The 19,281-nt window shown below is 48.2% G+C and overlaps 1 protein-coding gene and 1 pseudogene across 1 annotated transcript; both read right to left on the bottom strand.

Moving 5' to 3' along the window:
- Positions 1-2,678: 2,678 nt before the first annotated feature.
- On the bottom strand, positions 2,679-8,822 carry Igsf23 (immunoglobulin superfamily member 23). The gene is given in 6 exon segments (XM_029555479.1): positions 2,679-2,884; positions 4,490-4,563; positions 4,565-4,679; positions 4,682-4,756; positions 6,273-6,482; positions 8,771-8,822. Coding segments are annotated over 6 exon segments (732 nt in total).
- Positions 8,823-12,666: 3,844 nt separating this feature from the next.
- On the bottom strand, positions 12,667-15,246 carry LOC103749234 (annotated as a pseudogene).
- Positions 15,247-19,281: the final 4,035 nt, after the last annotated feature.

Here is a 19,281-nt window from a genome sequence, read left to right as displayed (position 1 = left end):
TGGGAATCGAACCCAGGTACTCTGCAAGAGCAGTCAGCGCTCTTAACTGCTGAGCCATCTCTCCAGCCCCAACATTCTATTTTTTGATCCCCCGTCAGGGCCCCAGACGGAGGGGAACCCTCCCTGAAGTCTCTGCTGGTACCACTCTTCTCTGTGCCCACCCCAGTTATAGTACAGGAAACCAAGGATGTCACCTGACTCAGGTCAGCCAATCAGATGGTTTCTTCCAGGGCTTTGGAAGTGGGGCAAAGGTTGCCTGGCTAAGTTGTTCCTGTCCCTTAGACAGCTCTGATGATGGAAGTGGCTATGTGCTAGCTTGGGTCTCCAGAGCCCTGCTGAGCCCAACCCATGTCCACAACTCACAGAAGTGAAGTCTGAATGAAGACTGTTGTTTCAAGCTACTAAATTCCAGGCCAGTTTGTTGCCAGCAGATGCTGACTGGTATACCATTGAATTGTGAGGTATCTTTCTGGCTTCTTCATTAAATTTTTTGTTTGTTTTGTTTTTCCCTTCTTGAGCTAGGCTAAAAAATAGAGACAGCTTTTAGGGACTCTGTGAGCTGTACAGATGGGGAGCTGGCAACTAGAAGGACAGAAATACCTTCTCTGTAACTTTCAACAAAAGTTGAAACAATGCCAGGTGGTGTTGGAACATCTTGCCAACAAATGCTCAGCAAACCAGGGGGGAGGAAGTCTTAGACGGAGTTCAGCATGACAGTGTCACCTTCTCCTGGATTCCCTTCCGGGGGCCACCTTCGGGTGGGAATTTGAGTGCCCACATTTCATTCGGACATTTCTTATCTCTGTCAGACCTGCAGTAAAGATTGGCGGGGGGACTGGTATGAATTGCTTTATGACCCCTTGGAATTCACCTAAGGAAGTCCTAACCTTCAGTGTTAAATGATGGGGCCCTGAGCTAATAGGATTAACGGTGTCTTTGTATGTGTGGTGTATGCACATACATGCTTGTGTGGGTGTGTATGTGTATGCATGTGGCGATCAGATGTTAGTTGGTTTTCCTCTCTGGTTCACCACTTTGTATTCATTTATTTAATATTTTTATTTTTTTGGTCTTTTTGAGACAGGGTCTCCCAGTAGCCCCAACTGACCTGAACTCACTATCTAGACCAGGATGACCTTGAATTCACAGAGATCTGCCTGCCTCTGCCTCCTGAGTGCTGGGGTTAAAGGTGTGTGCTACCATGCCTGGTTGTTTGTCTATTTTTAAATTATTTTTATTTTTATGTGTATGAGTGTATTGCCTGCATGTATGTAATTGCACCCATGTCATGCAATGCCTGAAGAGGTCAGAAAAAGGCATTGGGTCCCTGGGTGCTGGGAACTGAACCTGCATCTTCTGCAAGAGCAGATGATGCTTTTAATCAGTGAGCCATCTCTGCAGCCCCTATTTGTCCATTTTTAATATTTATTTATTCATGCAGTATATGAGTGTTTTGCTTTCATGTGTAAGTGCACCATGTGTATACAATGCCCACAGAGGTCAGAAAAGAGTGTCAAATTCCCTGGAACTGGAGTTACAGACGATTTTTAGCCACCATGTGGGTGCTGAGAACTGAAGCCAGGTGTTTTGCAAAAGCAGCTAGTGCTCTTAACTGCTGAGCATCTCTCCAACCCCTTATTTGCTTTTTTAAAATGTATTTACTACTATTATTTATTATTTATTATTATTAATATTATTGTGTGTGTGTGTGTGTGTGTGTGTGTGTGTGTGTATACATGCGAGTGCCTATGGAGGTTAGAGGGCAAATTTTAGGAGTTGGTTCCCTCCTTCCACTGTGTAGTTTCTGGGTATTGGAACTCACTGTCAGGCTTGGTGGCCAAACACCTTTACCCACTGAGCCATCTCCTCAGCCCAGGTCTTTGTTTAAATGTCTCTCTCTCTCTCTCTCTCTCTCTCTTTTTCCCCCTCTCTCCCTCTCTCCCTCTCTCTCCCTCTCCCTCTCCCTCTCTCTGCAGTGGAATGTCCCTAACAGGGTTCAGTGGCACCCCCTCCCACATTCCCCCCACCCCCGCTGACTTCCCATTCTTGTTGCACACCCTTATCCAGCTATCTACTTTTTCCCCCCTTATTCATCATCTTTGCAGGAGGATCCCCAACAGATTTGTACTTCAATTCTTGTTTCCATGGTAACATAGTGCCAGGTACCCAGTGGGCTGTGTGTGGCTGGATCGGATGCAGCACTTACTGGGCCAGTCACTGCTTAAGTGCCCTTAAGATTTTAGCTCACATCCAACTCTTATCGGCTCTGTGGGAGGGTGCTGTTACCACAGTCCCCATGTTGCAGATGGGTACTCTGAATACCAGGAGAACTAGCTTCCCAGTGGCTTTGGTCGGTAAGCTGTCATGTGATCCTCAGCCCAGCACCTGTGCCCCCCCCTGCCGTTTTGTTCCACCATGTCACTTCCAGAAGTAGTGACTCAGTTGGGCACCTCCTGGAGTCCTAGTCAGCCTTTCCCATAGGGCTATTGGGTTGGGGGGGTGTTTCATATTAGGATTTGAATTCTAGACTCTTCCTGGCTGTGTGACTTTAAATGAGTGTCTTGACTTTTCTGTGCTTTCTCTAGGTCCTCATCTATAAAGCTGGGGCTAGAATTGAGTTCAGTCTACTCATGGGTGACTCAGAATGAACTCAGTGTCTGGTGGAGGCCGAGTGGATGTCATTGGGTGAACAGGTGGGGTAGGGGTCTCGGGGCATACATAACTACCTTCAGCCTCTGAACCAAGTGGGAACAGGCAGCTCTGATCAGTGGTAGGCTTCCCAAGGTGGCTGCCACAATGAGGCCAGTGGCAGATCCTCCAGACAGGAACAGAGGGAGGCATTCTGGCTCAATGGGATCAGCATCCATGGGAGCCACAGTGACTTCTGGGGACCAGAGAGGGACACAAGACTGCAGGGGCCACTCTCCCTCCTCTGTTTCCCACTCCCTGTCATTCTATCTGTGACTGTGCCTCACTTGACCTTGTAGCTCAGACTCCTGCTGTGGCTCTCCAGTACCTGGGACAGAAGTTGGTCTCTCATTTTGACTGTGGAGTCCAACCCCTGGTCACCTTTATAACCCAGGCTCTCCTCACAGTCTGTATTCTCTGAGCCCCTCTCTTCCTTCTGCTTCTAAGTTTGTCTTTTCTGTTTCTCCCTCTCTATGACTCCCCCTCCATGTCTGTCAGTTATCCCCCACGCCCAACCTGAATTTATTCTTGTGTTTGTTGTTTTCCCCCCCTTTTCGCCCCCCCCCCCTGTTTGTCTCTTTCCCCCCCCCCCCCACCCGGAATATTTTTTTTTTTTTTAAGAACGGCCCCCCCCCCCCCCCCCCCCCCGCCGGCCTCTAGGAAGCCCTCCTGACTCTGAAGCTGAGTCACACTCCACAGTTCCCAAGATTCCCCCATTCCAACCCTGTCTACTCTGGGCATGAGGAGTTTGTGGGTGTCCCCCACTAGTTCCCAGGCCAAGGAAGACTAGATTGGAGTGGCCTCACACCAGAGTGTCCCCGGGATGGCTCGCCACTGGCTGGGCACATTGTAGTTGCTCAGCAAACATTCATTCCCTGGACAGTTAAATGGGTGGAGAGACTGAAGTTTCATTAGTGCCTTCCACACATCAGGGTTACTGAGTGGTATAAGATTGTGTCTTTTGGGGATAGGGATGTGGCTCAGCTGGTAGGCCATTTGCCTGGTGTGTATGAGTCCCTGGATTCCATCCCCAGCATTGCATAAATGGGTGCACATCTGTAATCCCTGCATTAGGAGGTGCACGCAGGAGGATCGTAGCTCAAGGTCATCCTTGGTTACATCGAGAGTCAGTCTGGGCTACATGAGATCTAGTCTCAACAACACAAAACCAGATTCTGAAGACTGATGGGTCCCTCATAGGCCAATCTGTGTGCTTGCAGGCTGTGCTGAGGCTGCGGGCAGTGAGGGGGAGGTGGGAGTCAGGACCAGGTCGCCCAGTCCAGATGCCAAGGAGGGCTTTTCTCAGAATTCATCTGGCCATGGTCTGTTATCTGCAAAACCAGCTAACGTGCGGCTGGGAAGATGGCTCAGTGGGGCTCACTGAGCAAGTATGAAGACCAGAGTTCAGATCCCCCAGGACCAATGTAAACAACAGGTTGCTGTGGTGGTCTGCCACCAATTCCAGAGCTTGGAGAGAACAGAGGAATCCTAGAACAAACTGGCTGGCTAGACACTGCCATATTGCTGGATTCTGGGTTCAACCGAGGGATCTGCCTCAAAGAATAATGTGAAAATGAGGACAACTCCAGATGTCAACCTCTGTCCACCATATACACAGGAACACTTGCAGGTGCACCCACACACACTTGCTCCCAAAACCATGTGAACATGAATCCACACATGCACACATGTACACAAGGACAGCACGGAGTGACATTTTGACTACAGAAGGCTTCAGTGGGTGGCTCTGGGAAGTTGGCTGCAGACCCATGTGGGTGCAGAGGTCTGAGGGGACACTTACCTGGCAATGAGACAGTCACTGACTCTGAGACCAGCTGTTCTTTGTCGTTTCTGGCCATGCATATCTATGGCCCACTGCTGTGGGGGCAGTCGCCAGATGAACAGCCTCTCCCCAGCCCCACACAGCTTCCCATCCAGGGTCCAGCTCAGCACAGGCTCCGGGTTCATGGTTGTCACCCCACTCCAGGGTCACAGAAGTTGAGGTCGCTGTAGATCATGCCTTGAGAAGCCACTGGGAAGGTCATCAGCAGCATCAGGCTGGGCTTGTCTGAGGGAATACAGAGCAAGGCCTGGGGTGAAGACCAGGATGTCACCACAGCGGCATACATGCAGGCATTCATTGGTTCTCAGGCTAATTAATTCATGCATTTACACATTCATTCATTCACACGCTCAGTCATTTATTCACACATTCATAGAGGACAGCCCTGCTGGATGCACCACAGTCCTGTGTCACAATAACAACCTCCTCCACATGTCCCTCTACCTGCAAGCTTTAGTACAAATGACAGTAGTCAAATAACTAAATCCATTGGGGCTGGAGAGATGGCTCAGTGATTAGAACACTGGCTGCTCTTGCAGAGGACCTGGGTTTGGTTCCCAGCACCCACATGGTTTGTGACAACAGTCTATAACTCCAGTTCTAAGGGATCCAGTGCCCTCTTTTGGCCTCTATGGACATTTCACACATGTGGTGCACTTAAACACATGCAGGCAAAATGCACACATAAAATTAAAAAAAAAAAACAAGCTGGTCGTGGTAGCACACACCTTTAATCCCAGCACTTGGGAGGTAGAGGCAGATGAATCTCTGTGAGTTCAAGGCCAGCCTGGTCTACACAGAGTTCCAGGCCAGCTAGGCCTACAGGGAGACCCTGTCTCAAAAAGACAAATAAATAAATAAATAAATACAAATTAATTATATTCTTAATAACAACTTACTAAGTACTCACACTATTATTTTGAGCTTCTTCTCATTTAATTTTCATGACTGAGTAGCTTTTCTTTTTTATGATGCATTGGGAATGGAACCCAGGGCTTCCTAGGCAAGTGTTCTACCATTGAGCCATACCCCCAGCCCCTCACTGAGGGATTCTGGGTAGGTGCTCTACCACTAAGTTATATAGTAGCCCTGTTTTTAACTTTAAAATAAAAAAATATATTATTTTATGAGTGTTTTGCCTGCACGTATATGAGTGCACTCGTGTTGTGCAATGTCATGGAGGTCAGAAGAGAGCTTCGGATTCCCCTGGAACTGGAGTTAAGGACGGTTCGTAGCCACCATGTAGGTACTGGGAATTGAACCCGGGTCCTCTGCAAGAGTAGTCAATGCTCTTAACCGCTGAGCCATCTCTCCAGCCCCACCACTACTTTTTTTGATAGGGAATAAAATCTGAGATAGCATTTCATGTAGCCCAGGTTGACCTCAATCTCACTATTGTAGTCATGGATGGCCTTGAACTCCTCATGCTCCTGCCTCTATCTCCCAGGTGCTGGGATAGAGGTCCAGACTTAAACTTCCATTCTTTAGAAACTGTCCAGCTTCAAGGGATTCTGTGACAGAGAAAACAGACTAATACAGGAAGCTGTTCTAGAGCATGCCCCAGTGGGCCCTGCTGGGGTATGATGGGTCTGGTTTCTAAGAACTGGGTCCCTCCACATGGGCCTCCACTCACACTTGACTTGAATCTGCTCTGTCGAACTCCTGTGGGGCTTGCTGGTGTCCAGAACCTCAGTGTAGCTCTCTGAGTCTCGAGCTGCCGTTTTCCCAATGCCCATGATGCCTGCCATGTGCAGCGCCTCCTGGCTGGTGTGAACTAGCCCCAGGAGGCCCTTGGGAGAGATTCTGGCTGCTGGCCGGGCTTCCAGCTCTTGGAACTAAGAAGTGGAGAGAACTCCATCAATGGCTCTGGGGACAGGCAGGTGCTCGCTGGCTCCTTTTGTCTGGGGCAGCTTGGAGGGGGCAGAGCAAGTGCAGGAGGCCAGCAGGGTGCCTTGGAGGAAGGAAGAGGACACAGCAAGGAACAAGTAGGACCATAGGCTGCCCACCAGCGACCTTCCTGCAAGTGAGCTAATGGTGCCCATGGCGATCAAAGTGGTATAGAGACAGAGCATAGCGCTGTATGTCTGCAATCCTAGCACTCAGGAGGCCGAGGCAGGAGGATCAGGAGTTCAAAGTCAAGTACATATCAAGTTGGAGGCCAGCCTGGGGTACATGAGTCCCTGTGTCTAGCAAAAATTTATTCATTTGCTAGGTGTGGTGGCACATGCTTTAAATCCTAGCATTAATCAAACCTGGTCTTCTGCAAGAGCAGCCAGTGCTCTTAACTGCTGAGTCATCTCTCCAGCCCCAACTCTCCCTGTTCTTAGATTCAGGATCTGACTATGTAGGCCTGGCTGGCTTTGAACTCACAGATATTCACCTGCCTCTGCCTCTCTTGAGTGCTGGGATTAATAACATATGCCACTACACCCCACTCCAGCTCTTTTTAAAAAATAATTATTTTCATTATTATTATTTTTTTTAAAAAATTTAAAGGGCTGAAACAGGATAGATTTCCGGAATCCACATTCCCTACCAAGACCTAGCACAAAGTAGTCCCCCCTTCCCCTTTTCTGGTCTGTCATTCCTCGGGACTCAGAGAGGGGGCTCTGGAGCTCATGAGAAAGGGATAGAGGTGTTGAGCAAGGCTTCCTTGGCCTGTTGGAGTCTCCTGGGGTTTGGGAGATGATGGGATTTAGACTTGTATGTAAGACCCAAGTAAGCGTATGTGTGTTGAGGGGGGGCTTGGCAGATGACTGTTAAGGGAGCCAGCTGGGGGCTGTCTTGGTCGGCACCCCCTCCCCACATGGAAGGGCTCCTTCTGACTTTGGTGGGGACTCAGGAAAGCTTTACATTGGGTGGAGATTGGAGATTTAAACTGAAATAAGTGGCTGGGGAGTTGGCTCAGTCAGTAAAGCACTTGAGTTCGATCCCCAGGATAGGAGATCTCTGGAGTTTGCTGGCCACACCAGTCCAGCTGAATTTGCAAGCTCCAGATTCAGTGGGAGACCATGTTTCAAAAGAAAGTAGATGGGCCGGTGAGATGGCTCGGTGGGTAAAGGCGCATGGCACACAAACCTGATGACCTGAGTTCGATCCTTGGAACCCCTTAATTTGGAAAAAGAGACCTCTACACTGTTGTCCTCTGACCTCCACCTGAGTGCTGTGCACATATATGTACACAATAACAATAACAATAAAATAGTTAATTTAATTAAAAAAATTTAAATTGTTAAAATGGTGCATGGTGCTCGGCATGGTGGCACATGCACTTTATCCCAGCACTCTGGAGGCAGAGGCAGGTAGATCCCTGTGAGATTGAGGAGATTGAGGCCAGCCTGGTCTACATAGCAAGTTTCAGGCCAGCCAGGGCCACATAATGAGACCCTGTTTCAAAACACCAAAAAAAAACTTGCATAGCTATCTGGCCTCTACATACCTCCACACATATGCACACATACATATATATATGTATATATACACACATACATATACATACACACAAGAATGAAATAAAAAATTATAAAATGAAACAGATTGAACTTTTTTTTTTCTGAGACAGGGTCTTGCTGTAGTTCCAGCTGGCCTGGAACTTGCTACACAGACCAGGTTGGCCTCTAATTCACAGAGATTCATCTACCTCTGCCTCCTGAGTGCTGGGATCAACGGTGTGTGCCACCATGCCTGGATTTTCTTTAGGGCTTTTTTTTTCTTTTTCCTGTGGTTTTGGTTTTGGTTGTGGTTTGTTTTTCAAAACAAGCTTTTGCTATGTAGCTCTGACTTGCCTGGCATTCACTAGGTAGTCTCAAACTTGCAGCAAAAATCCTCCTGCCTCAGCCCTCTGAATGCTGGGATAACGGACATGTGCCTGGGATTATTAGTGTGTGGGTACCTGGAATGGGAAAGGTTCCCTGGTAGAAGGGGGCTGGGCTGAGGTCCTGACTTCTAATTCTGATTTTGCTAATCTTGAGATCTTGTGTAGATGGCCTGTCCCTGTGTGTGCCTCAAATTCTTCCTTTGTTAAAAAAAAAGGGTCCCAAGAACCATTCTGGGGACAGGGCAGTTGTGATTGAAGATTGCTGGTAAGGAGCCAGGCTGTCTGTAGTGGCACGCACCTGTAATCCCAGCACTCAAGAGGCTGAGGCAGGAGGAGTTCCAAGCCAGCTGGGGCTATGTGACTCTCTGAGACCATCTCTTTCTTATCCCCAACCCAAGGTGAAGCTTCTGGGTCTCACGCACCTGTCAACAACAGCTTCTTCCAGGCAGGGCTGAGGCCTGGGTACGTATTCATGTTGTCCTCTGTCCCTAGATCTCTCAGGGTCTTAAGATCTCCTGGGCTGGGGTGGAATCTTTTAGACCCAAATAGTGTGCAAGCAGCCCAAGCCCTGCCCCTCCGGCTCTGGCCCCACCCCTACCCAGGCCCCTCCCTTCTGCCACTAGCACTGGCCCCGCCCCTGGCCCAGCTGTCATTTGTGCAAGTCCTTCTCAATCTCCCAGTTAGTGGTGCTGAGAGGAGAGCAGGCTGGACCAGGATTCCAGGATAGAGTATTTTATGGATTCCCATCCATCATAAACAGAAAGGGGAGAAGTGCTGATGATGAAGGGTGGGCCATTATGGCGGGCCCTGTCCCCTCACCCCACCAAAGGTGACACATGTCCAAAAGTCAACATGATAGGAGGCAGCTTGGGCTCTGTTGGCCTCTTGGCCTTATCATCAGTCTTGGGACTGTGGGCTCCGGGTCCAGCTGTTCTGTGTCAAATGAAGACGCTAATAATCACGTCTGTTCAGAGTCACTGGGAAATGGCTTGAGGGTGCAGACAGTGCCTGGGGCTTGGTAAGTGCTCAGGGAATGACCTGTAGTTATTATAATTGTGTATTGTTGTTTTCTTGTTGTGGGGTTTGGGTTTTTTTTTAATGTATATTTTAAATTGAATTTTTGTGTATTTCATGCAAAACATCGTAATCATCTTTATACCCCTCCCCCATCTAAACCCTCCCATAAGCTTCCCTGCCCCCACCGGATTTCATGAATTCTATCACGTATGTTAAAGCCTATCCGGTCACATTAGTGTACCCGGCAGATGTTCCGAGGTGCAAGTTCATCCACTGGAGTCTAGTCAGCATATCTAGAGTCTCTTCCTTAAAGATCAACTCTCTCTCACCCAGCAGTAATCAGCTGCCAAGAATTCTTCAGCTAAGGCTGGAGCCTGCTGCCCCTTTCCCAGCTGTGTGCTGGGTTTTTGTCTGAGTCTGCACGGGTGTTGTGCATGCTGTCACCATTGCTGTATGTTCACATGCACGAGTTCCCAGAGGCCTGGAAGACTGTTTCCTTGTGGTCATGTACCACGCCTGGCTCTTACAATCTTTCTGCCTCCTCTTCTGAAATTGTCCCTGAGAAATGGGTGACTGATGGATCCTTATGTTTTTGTTTTGTTTTGTTTCGGTCACTAAAAGGCCTGACTAACCTAGAACTTGCTATGTAGACCAGGATGGCCTCAAACTTACAGAGATCCACCTGCTTCTTCCTTTTGAGTGCTGGAATTAAAGGCATGTGCTGCCACACCAGTGCCATGTTATTGTTATTTTTACATTTTTTATTTTTATTTTGTGTATGAGTGCTTTGCCTGCACCTATGGAAGTGCACCACATGTGCGCAATGCCCATAGAGGCCAGAAGAGGGAGTTGGATCTCCTGGAACTGGAGTTATGGGTAGTTGTTAGCTGCAATGTGGGTGCTGGGAACTGAACCTAGATCTTCTGCAAGAGCAGCTGGTGCTCTCAACCATTGAGCTATATCTCCAGCCATGTTACTATTTTTGAGACAGGGTCTCATGTAGCCTAGGCTAGCCTCAAACTCATTATGTAACTGCAAATGATCTTGAATTCCTGGTCGTCTGGCCTCCACTTCCTGAGTACTGGGATCACAGGCCACCTTACCTGTCTCTATTGATGTTTATTAGTGAACAAATAAAGAGACGAGTGAGTCACATCAGAATGTTAAGATTTGCACTCATATCCCCGTGACTCACAAGTTCATACTTTTCTCTCTGAGTACAGTTTCCACTCAGAGCAAAGGTCACCCTCAAATCCCTATTAATCCCATTATCAGACGAGTTGGTTATTTATTGACTAGCCTGGATTTTGCAGCACAGTGAAAACAAGAGTACCTTTGCCTCAGCCTGTTGGAAAGAGAGAACTCACGACTGAAAGTTGTCTTCTGACATCCATAAGTACACTGTTGCATGCACACACCCCGACATAGACATCATACACACACACACGAAATAAAAATCTAGCTAGACAGAGCCTCTCAGGCCCACACCTAGTGCTGCTTAAAGGGTTAGGCAGATGAAGGAAGAGAAACCCAGGACTTTTTTTTTTTGTGGGTACACTTGTTTTTTTAAATTTTTTTTTTTACAAAAATTTTACTGAGAATTTCATATTTGTATATAAGGTGTTTTGATCAAATCCATGCTCACTCCCTCCCCTCCAACATTCCACCCTCTGAAGAGGTAACCCTAAAATCTTTTAAGGATTAGATACAAGCTCCCAAATACTTTTGACATTTTTGGCCTTGGAACAGAGTGTGTTGCTAACAAGCCGAAGGACATACTGACTTTTAGCCAAGCAACTGGCTACATTTCTTTGGGGTCTTTTTACCCTAACTGCCTAGCCAATTCCTACCTCCTATTCTTATCACGCCATCCTGGGAAGGGGTTACCCAGATTGCCAATAGGGATAGGGACGCAGACTGCTCTGGCTTTTTCCATGCTGAACAGGGATGCAGGGTGAGGCAACTGAAGTACCCCTTCAGTGGGTCTGTCTAAAAGACTCCCAAATTGTCTTTAAGGGGAGAAGAAAGTCCTTGAATCATGAATAGGAGATGTGAAGGAGAAGTAAAGGCAAGAGTAATTAGCATTACAAGTTCTAGTCAGGGAGCTAGAAAAAAGTCAGAACAGGGCAATTTTCAAATGTTCATATGAGAGTCCATTGGTGTTTCTTGACAAGGGCTTCCAAAAGCATCCCTCTATTGGGTTCTTCATCAGTTTTCTTTTGCCTTCCAAGGCTGGACTAGTTGTCTGGGAAGAGTGGCTGGAAAGAGATGTTGGATATTCAGGTGAGGGTTCAGTGACCCTGTTTGGCACTCCTTTAATGAATGAGCACAACCATCAACAAGCCCAATTGTGACTATGTTTAGCGATCAGGCTCAGCCAAAGTCGTGATGATGGTAGTAAGAACATATGTCATTTGTTTTTGTGAGTTTGTGTTCCTTCCCTTAGTATAAAAATTTCTAGATCCATTCATGTACCTGCAAATTTCAGTATTTCATCTTTCTTTACTGCCGAATAGAACTCCATTATGTAAATATACCACATTTTTGTTAACTACTCGTCAGTTAAGGGGCACTTAGGTTGCTTCCATCTCTTAGCTATTGTGAAAAGAGCAGCACCAAACATAGTTGTACAAGTGTCTCTACAATAGAATGAGTCCTTTGGGTATATGCCAAGGAGTGGTATAACTGGGTCATATGGTAGTTTCATTTTTAGTTTTTTAAGAGTTCTCCACACTGTTTTCCACAGGGGTTTTCATGAGTTTGCAGCCCCACCAGCAGTGAATGAGCGTTCCCCTTTCTCCATATCCTCGCCAGCATTTGGTATCATTTGTTCTCTTGATCCTAGCCAGTCTGATTGGGGTAAGGTGATAACAGGGTGGTTTTAATTTGCATTTCCCTAATTACTAACGATGTTGAACACTTTTTGAGACATTTCTTAGCCATTTTTATTTCTTCCTTTGAGAACTCTGTTAGATCTTTAGCCCATCTTTTAATTGGGTCATTTGGTTTCTCGATTCTTTGTTTTTTGAGTTCTTTATATATTCCGGATGTAAAACCTCTGTTAGATGTGTTGCTGGTGAAGATTTTCTCCCACTCTGTGGGTTTTCTTTTCACTTCCTTGGTTGCTTCTTTTGAAGTACAGAAGCTTTTTAGTTTAATGAGGTCCCATTTATCGATTCTTGACTTTATGTTTTAATTCCTGAGCAACTTCTGTCTGATTTAGAAAATCCTTTCCTACACCTATATCCTGTAAGTTACTGCCAATGTTTTCTTCTAATAGTTTCAGGGTTTCCAGTTTCACACTGAGGTCTTTGATCTATTTGGAGTTGACGTTTGTGCAAGGTGAAAGACAAGGATCTGGTTTCACTCTCCTACGCGTGGAGATGCAGTTTGGCCGGCACCATCTGTTGCAATTGCCGTCTTGAAGACCAAACTTTGAAGCACCAACTTTCTCATTCTGAGTCTTTCACAGAAGTCCAAAACTGCTTGGATTTCCCTTCATGACGTTGGTGGATCGTATCCAAAGGCTGGGTGCAAACATTTGAAGAACAAGAGCAATTTCAATTTGATGTGGAGGTCTGACACCACAAGCATGCAGCAACGCATGCTGGCCTTTTGATGGTATGTGTATCTAAAGTCATCACTTGAATCTTGTAACGAAGTGTCACCCACTCTGACTCTAAGCAGAGCTACAGCCAGGTCATGGGTCCAAATGCTTGCAACCCACGATGTAACACAAAAGAATCAGTCAGTTGCAGGCACCTCTGGCCTCTGTAAGGTTTGAAGCTGCTCACATGCACTGGGTTTCTAGCACTCACACTGGGCAGTACTGGTCACAGTATCTGCTGTAGGTCAGTAGTGTCACAACACCTGAACGCCTTTTAGTAATCAGTGCTGCACCTGTCCCCTTCACCTGTGACTCCAGGCTCTGTGGACAGGGCCCACCAACAAGTCCCTGTGGTTAACTCCCACAGTGCTGATACAAAACATCAGGAGACAGAGAGTAGCCTCTGGAAGTGGGCACCAAGGCAGAGCCCGGCTGGCTATGCGCCACTTCTGGACATATTCTGGATTCACGTGCGTGTCTGTGGCTAAGACCTAGCCAGACAGCAGCAGGTAAGCTAGGCAAGGTCCAGCCTGCTGGCTATGGCTGGGAAGCATAGCTCAGTGGCCCAGGTTCAAATAACATTAGGGGAAGGAAGGTGCTTTTAGCTTGGACATTTTAAACATAACCGCAAGTCAGTGCACATTATCTTGTGCCGTCAACCATCACACTGTCTCAGGTTGGATAACCCCATGCCATTCATCGACTCAGGAGGATGCGGCACAATTTCTAACTCCCTGGCAGAGGCAGCTACTTTTTAAAGAATGCTTTTCCAGAGCAATGTGAAGGGAGGAGACTCAGGTCTCCAAACAACAGGTCCGTTGGTCTGTGCAGCAACAGGGCCACTGCCCAACGAGAGACAAGGGGGGGAGCCATGCCACCCCCACAACGGTCGGTGAAGAGAACTGGCTACCCTGACCGGAAAACCCACATGCATCCCTGGAACAGCCGGGAAGGGGCGGCACAGATGTCCACGGAAAGGGTACATGGATGGTCTTTCATTGGAATCTGGTGAGGATGGTGACTCTGGGGAGCCCTGAGTGGGCAAGTCCAAGGGCCAGTGGTATGAGGCCCAGAGCTACAAGCAAGTCTAGGACTCTTCGCCCAGCTGCAGCAGGGAATCGATGGTGGCATCCTTGTTCCCTCTCTGGGCTTTGAGCACAGAGCGGATCACTTCTCTGTCCATGTTGGGGAACATGTCCGGGATAGCCTTGAGGTCCTCCTCCTTACAGCGGGGCTGAGCGGTCACAGCTGGTGGGGGCATGGCCACAGGCACCATGCCAGGGCTGCACACGGCAGGCATTCTTGCAATGGGCACATAGCCAACGCCTTGCTGGTACACGGTTGGCATCAGGACCACAGGCTGGGGAGGCATCATCATGGCAGCTGGTAGAGTCATGTAGGACATGACCAGGTTGATCATGCCCTCCTTGTCAGTGACCCTGCCTCCCACTCAGGCTATACCTAACGGGTCTTCCACCTGGCCCTGCTTCAGGGACTCGGGAAGGTGATGTGGGTCCAGGCAATGCGGTCATCCCTGGAGAAGGCTGGCTCCTCGAAGATCTCGAGGTAGAACGAGACCACACCCGGGGGCACTGTGCACTGGATGACCTTGTTCCAGCGAGGGTTCTTGGGGCCATTGTGGGTTGTGGGTGTTTCGTTAACAGCGTAGCCCAGACAGAGGCGGCAATAGAGTGCGAGTCATGACTCCATGCGAGTCATGCCGTAATTCTTTGCCCATTTTGCCTGCACCACGGTGATGCTGAGGCGACCCACGGTGCCCACTGCTCCTCCATACTGCATCTGCTGGGCTGCCTGGGCGTCCAGCTGGATCTGCTGTCGCTGCTGTGTGGGTGTGATGGGAGGAAGGAAGTCGTGAGGGAGCTCACCAACGTACACCCGGCCGCTGAGTGCGGACGGTGGTGGCCACGGTGCTGCTCCCGCCCCGCCCCAGACAGCGCCGGGACAGCGCTTCCGCCCCGCCCTGGCCTGCGTAGACAGCAGTCCTGCGAGGCCTGGAGCGGCGGTCAGCTGACAGTCGCCCCGCTCAGCCGAAACCCAGACTTTTATCAGAACTCTGGGGAAGGGCCCATGTTTGTTCCAACAGCTTCAGCAGTCAACTTGGCACACTTGGGAAGAGGGACCCTCAGCAGGGAAATTGGCTCTATCGGACTGGTCTGTGGGCATGCCTGTCTGTGAGGCAGTTTCTTGATTGTTGAGTGATGTGGTGCTACATCTTGTGTGGTTGGGTAGTGGTGTGTCCTAGTTTGTTCCTCATTGCTGTGACAAAATACTCTGACCAATACCAACTTGGGGAGGAAAGGGTTTATTTAGCTTACATCTCCCAGGTCATAGTTCATCAGGGAGCCCAAGGTAGGAACTCAGGGCAGGAACCTGGAAGCAGGAGCACAGGCCATGGAGGAACGCTGCTTACTGGCTTGCTCCCTTGGCCCCTGCTCAGCATGCTTTCTTATCCAACACAGGCCCACCTGCCCAGGGGTGGCACCATCCACAGTGGGCTGGGCCCTCCCACATCACTCAACAATCAAGAAGATGCCCCTCAGACATGGCCACAGGCCAGTCCAATAGAGGCGATTCCCCAATTGAGGCTCCCTCAACCCAGGTGTGTCAAATTGACACTAAAGCTATCCAGCACATGGTGGTACCAAAGAGGGATGGTGTCACGATATCAAACCAATTCATCATATAGTTTAATATTAAAGAAAGCTGGGGAACAGGAGCCTCCCTGTTGGCAGAACAATGAACCCTGTCTTTAACTCCCAAAGTTTATTTGTTCCCAGGGATGGGGAGCTCTAAGCAGGTTATTAGGGAACAAAGGGTAGGCAGATCAGAGGACATTTTTCTGCAGGGCTCAGGAAACTATTAGCAACAAAATGTGGCCTGTTTGGGAGGTATAGAGCAAATGTCCACACAACAGTGTAAATAAGGCATAGTTTAAAAAAAGTTTTAATGTCTTTATTGTTTTTATTTTATGTGTATGAGTGTTTGCCTGCATGTATGTAAGCGCACCTGTGTCATGCAATGCCCAAAGAGATCAGAACGCTGTGTTGTACTCCCCTGGAATTGGAGTTACAGATGGTTGTTACCCATATGGGTACTGGGAACTGAACACAGGTCTCCTGCAAGAGCAGTCAGTGCCCTTAACCACTGAGTCAGCTCTCCAGCCCCAATAAGGCATAGTTATTTTTTTTTAAAAATCTAATCTAAACACAAAGGTCACCGCATTTCAGAACCTGTATCTGTGTACAGGCCCATATGGCTTTGTCATTATAGACATTCTTGGCAGAGATCAAACAGGGCACTGGTCTCCAACAATATAATATGGAGGGCTCAACACTCTGTGGGTGGTGCCACCCCTGGGCAGGTGGTCCTGGGTTGAGCACAGGCCAGAAGAGCAAGCCAGTAAGCAGAGTTCCTCCTCTGTGGTATGTGCTTCAGCTCCTGCCTCCAGGTTCCTGCCCTGACTTGCCTCAATGATGAGCTGTGAGTTGTAAGCCAAATACACCCTTTCCTCCCCACGTTGCTTCTGAACATGGGGTTGATCACAGCAACAGAGAAGGAAGAAAATTAACACACCATTTTTGTTTCTCGATCCACTGTGAGGACTGAGGTTACCTAGGAAGAACAGTTTCTGGTGATGTCATCCTAACACCTGGATGCAGCTCAGCCTGAAGTCCACACTCTCTGCGGTTATTTTCTTGAACAGTTTAATTTGAGATACACAGAGAACTCTGAGTGAAAGGAAGGATGGAGGGCAGTGTTTTGAGAGGATGTGACTCCTGATTTAGGGGAAACTGAGGCAGGATAAGGGAATCAAGGGGTTAAACTGACCCCACAGGGAGTGGGAGGAGGGTTGAAAGGTCAGTGTTTCTGAAAATTGGAGAACTCCACCCAAACTGCTATACGTAGACAGAATTCTGGCCCAATGTCTGAGCCACATGGTATTGCAACCTTATGAAAAGGGAGGTCTGGATCCATCACCCCTGTGTTGGAGCTCAGCCCTGCCAGGGGAGCTCACTACACCCCTCACTTCCCTTTCTTGGGGTATTGATGGAAAGGGACATCTTAGGCTTTTTTTGTCTTTTTTTTTCTTCCAGTGCTGGGATTGGAACTCATCCTGTTACGTAAGTTGAGGTAATTCAGCACTTAACAGCAGAGTTCCCCCCGCCCCCGCCACAGCCCCTCACTGGGCAATTCTAACCTCCTGAGTGCTATGATTATGCTCTGCTGAGAACTGGAGGAGTTATTTTAATGGAGAACATCAAATAAATAAAAGCACATGGGCCAGGCTCACCCACATGGTGGCTCAGACCTTTAATTCTAGCACTTGGGAGGCAGGTGCAGGCGAATCCCTATGAGATCAAGGCCAGCCTGGTCTACATAGTGAGTTCTAGGGCAGGTGGGGTTACAGAGAGACCCTGTCTCAAAAGAAAGAAAGAAAAAACAAACCACATGGGCCATTAATATGGCTCAGTGGACAGAGGTGCTTGCCACCAAGCCTGACAACCTGAGTTCAACCCCCGGGACACACATGATGAAGAGGATAAACAAATTCTATAATATGTTCTCTGACATTCACATGTATACTCTGGCATCATGCACTGTCCCCTCCCCAAATAAATGAATAAATAAATAAAATAAAATATTTTTAAAAGCACAGCTGATAGATGAAGAATTTATGAGCAAGGTACAATAATATATATGTCATAATGAAATCATTATTTTGGAGCCTGGTGGTGCACACCTTTAATCCCAGCACTTGGGAGGCAGAGGCAGGTAGATCTCTGGGAGTTCAAGGCCAGCCTGGTCTACATAGCAAGTTCCAGGCCAGCTGGGGCTACAGGGAGACCCTGTCTCAAAAAAAAAAAAAAACCAAAAACTGACAAAAAAATCATTTTGTATGCTAAATAAACAATAATGAAAAAATGATCTGGAGAGATGGCTCAGCAGTTTTTTTTTATTATTTTTATTTTATGTGTATGAGTGTATTGCGTGCATGTATGTGAGTGCACCTGTGTCGTGCAATGCCTCGGAGGTCAGAAGAGGGCTTCAGATTTCCCTGGAACTGGAGTTAAGGATGGTTTGTATTCACCATGTGGGTGCTGGGAATCGAACCCTGGTCCTCTGCAAGAGAAGTCAGTGCTCTTAACCGCTGAGCCATCTCTCCAGCCCTGGCTCACCAGTTTTAAGAGCACTGGATGCTCTTGCAGAGGAACTGGGTTTGGTTCCCAGCACCCATGTGGTGACCAAGAACCACCTGTAACTCCAGTTCCAGGGGATCCAATGCCTTCTCCTGACCTCCATGGGAATTGTATGCATGTGATGCATATACAGATAAAACACTCACACATAAAAATATATAATAAATTTTTTTAAAATTTGAAAAATGATTTAAAAAAAAGGTTATCTGTCCTGGTTTGTTTCTTTATTGCTGTGACAAAACACTGACCACTACCCAACTGGGGAGGAAAGGGTTTATTCTGCTTACTTCTCCCAGGTTGCAGTTCATCAGGGAGCCCAAGGTAGGAACTCAGGGCAGGAAGCTAGAGGCAGGAGCTGGAGCATAGGCCATGGAGGAATGCTGCTTACTGGCTTGCTCTTTTGGCCCCTGTTCAGCCTGCTTTCTTATGCAACACAGGCCCACCTGCTCAGGGGTGGCACCACCCATGTGGGAGACAGGCTTGAGCCTAGGGTGATATTGGAACTGTCAGGGTCACATTGTTTCCAGGAATCCAGGCTCTGTAATCTAAATCACAGTATGCTAATGAGGCATCCTACCCTCTATTCTGTGATAGGATGTTAAGTCTGTTATGCTAATGAGGTATCCTACTTGCTGTTCTGTGATTGGATCACTACCCCTATATAAGCTTGTACCTTCCTGCAATAAACCAGACCTGTGTCACTGAACCTGGTCTCCTGTGTCTGAATGCAGCTCCGCTGACACAGTCTCCTCACCAGCCCTGGGGTCCGGGACTGGGCAGAAGCAGTGACCACAGGAGGCAGCACAGGGCAAGCAGAAGACCTGCCTCAGCACCAGGCGAGCAGAAGAGCGGCCTCAGCCCAGGGCGAGCGGAGGAGCAGTCTCGGCACCCGCGAGAACGGAGAAGTGGCCGCCGCTGGTGGTGACCACACACCCACAGTGGGCTGGGCCCTCCCACATCACTCATCAAGAAGATGCCCCTCAGACATGGCCACAGGCCAGTCCAATAGAGGAAATTCCCCAATTGAGGCTCCCTCAACCCAGGTGTGTCAGGTTGACACTAAAGCTATCCAGCACAATTGACCCCTTGT

This window comes from Nannospalax galili, unplaced genomic scaffold (genome assembly GCF_000622305.1).
Source record: "Nannospalax galili isolate Female #2095 unplaced genomic scaffold, S.galili_v1.0 scaffold385, whole genome shotgun sequence".
In the NCBI taxonomy this organism is placed as follows: domain Eukaryota; kingdom Metazoa; phylum Chordata; class Mammalia; order Rodentia; family Spalacidae; genus Nannospalax; species Nannospalax galili.
The sequence above is the reverse complement of the archived record's forward strand: the minus strand, read 5'-3'. Positions and strand labels throughout refer to the sequence as shown.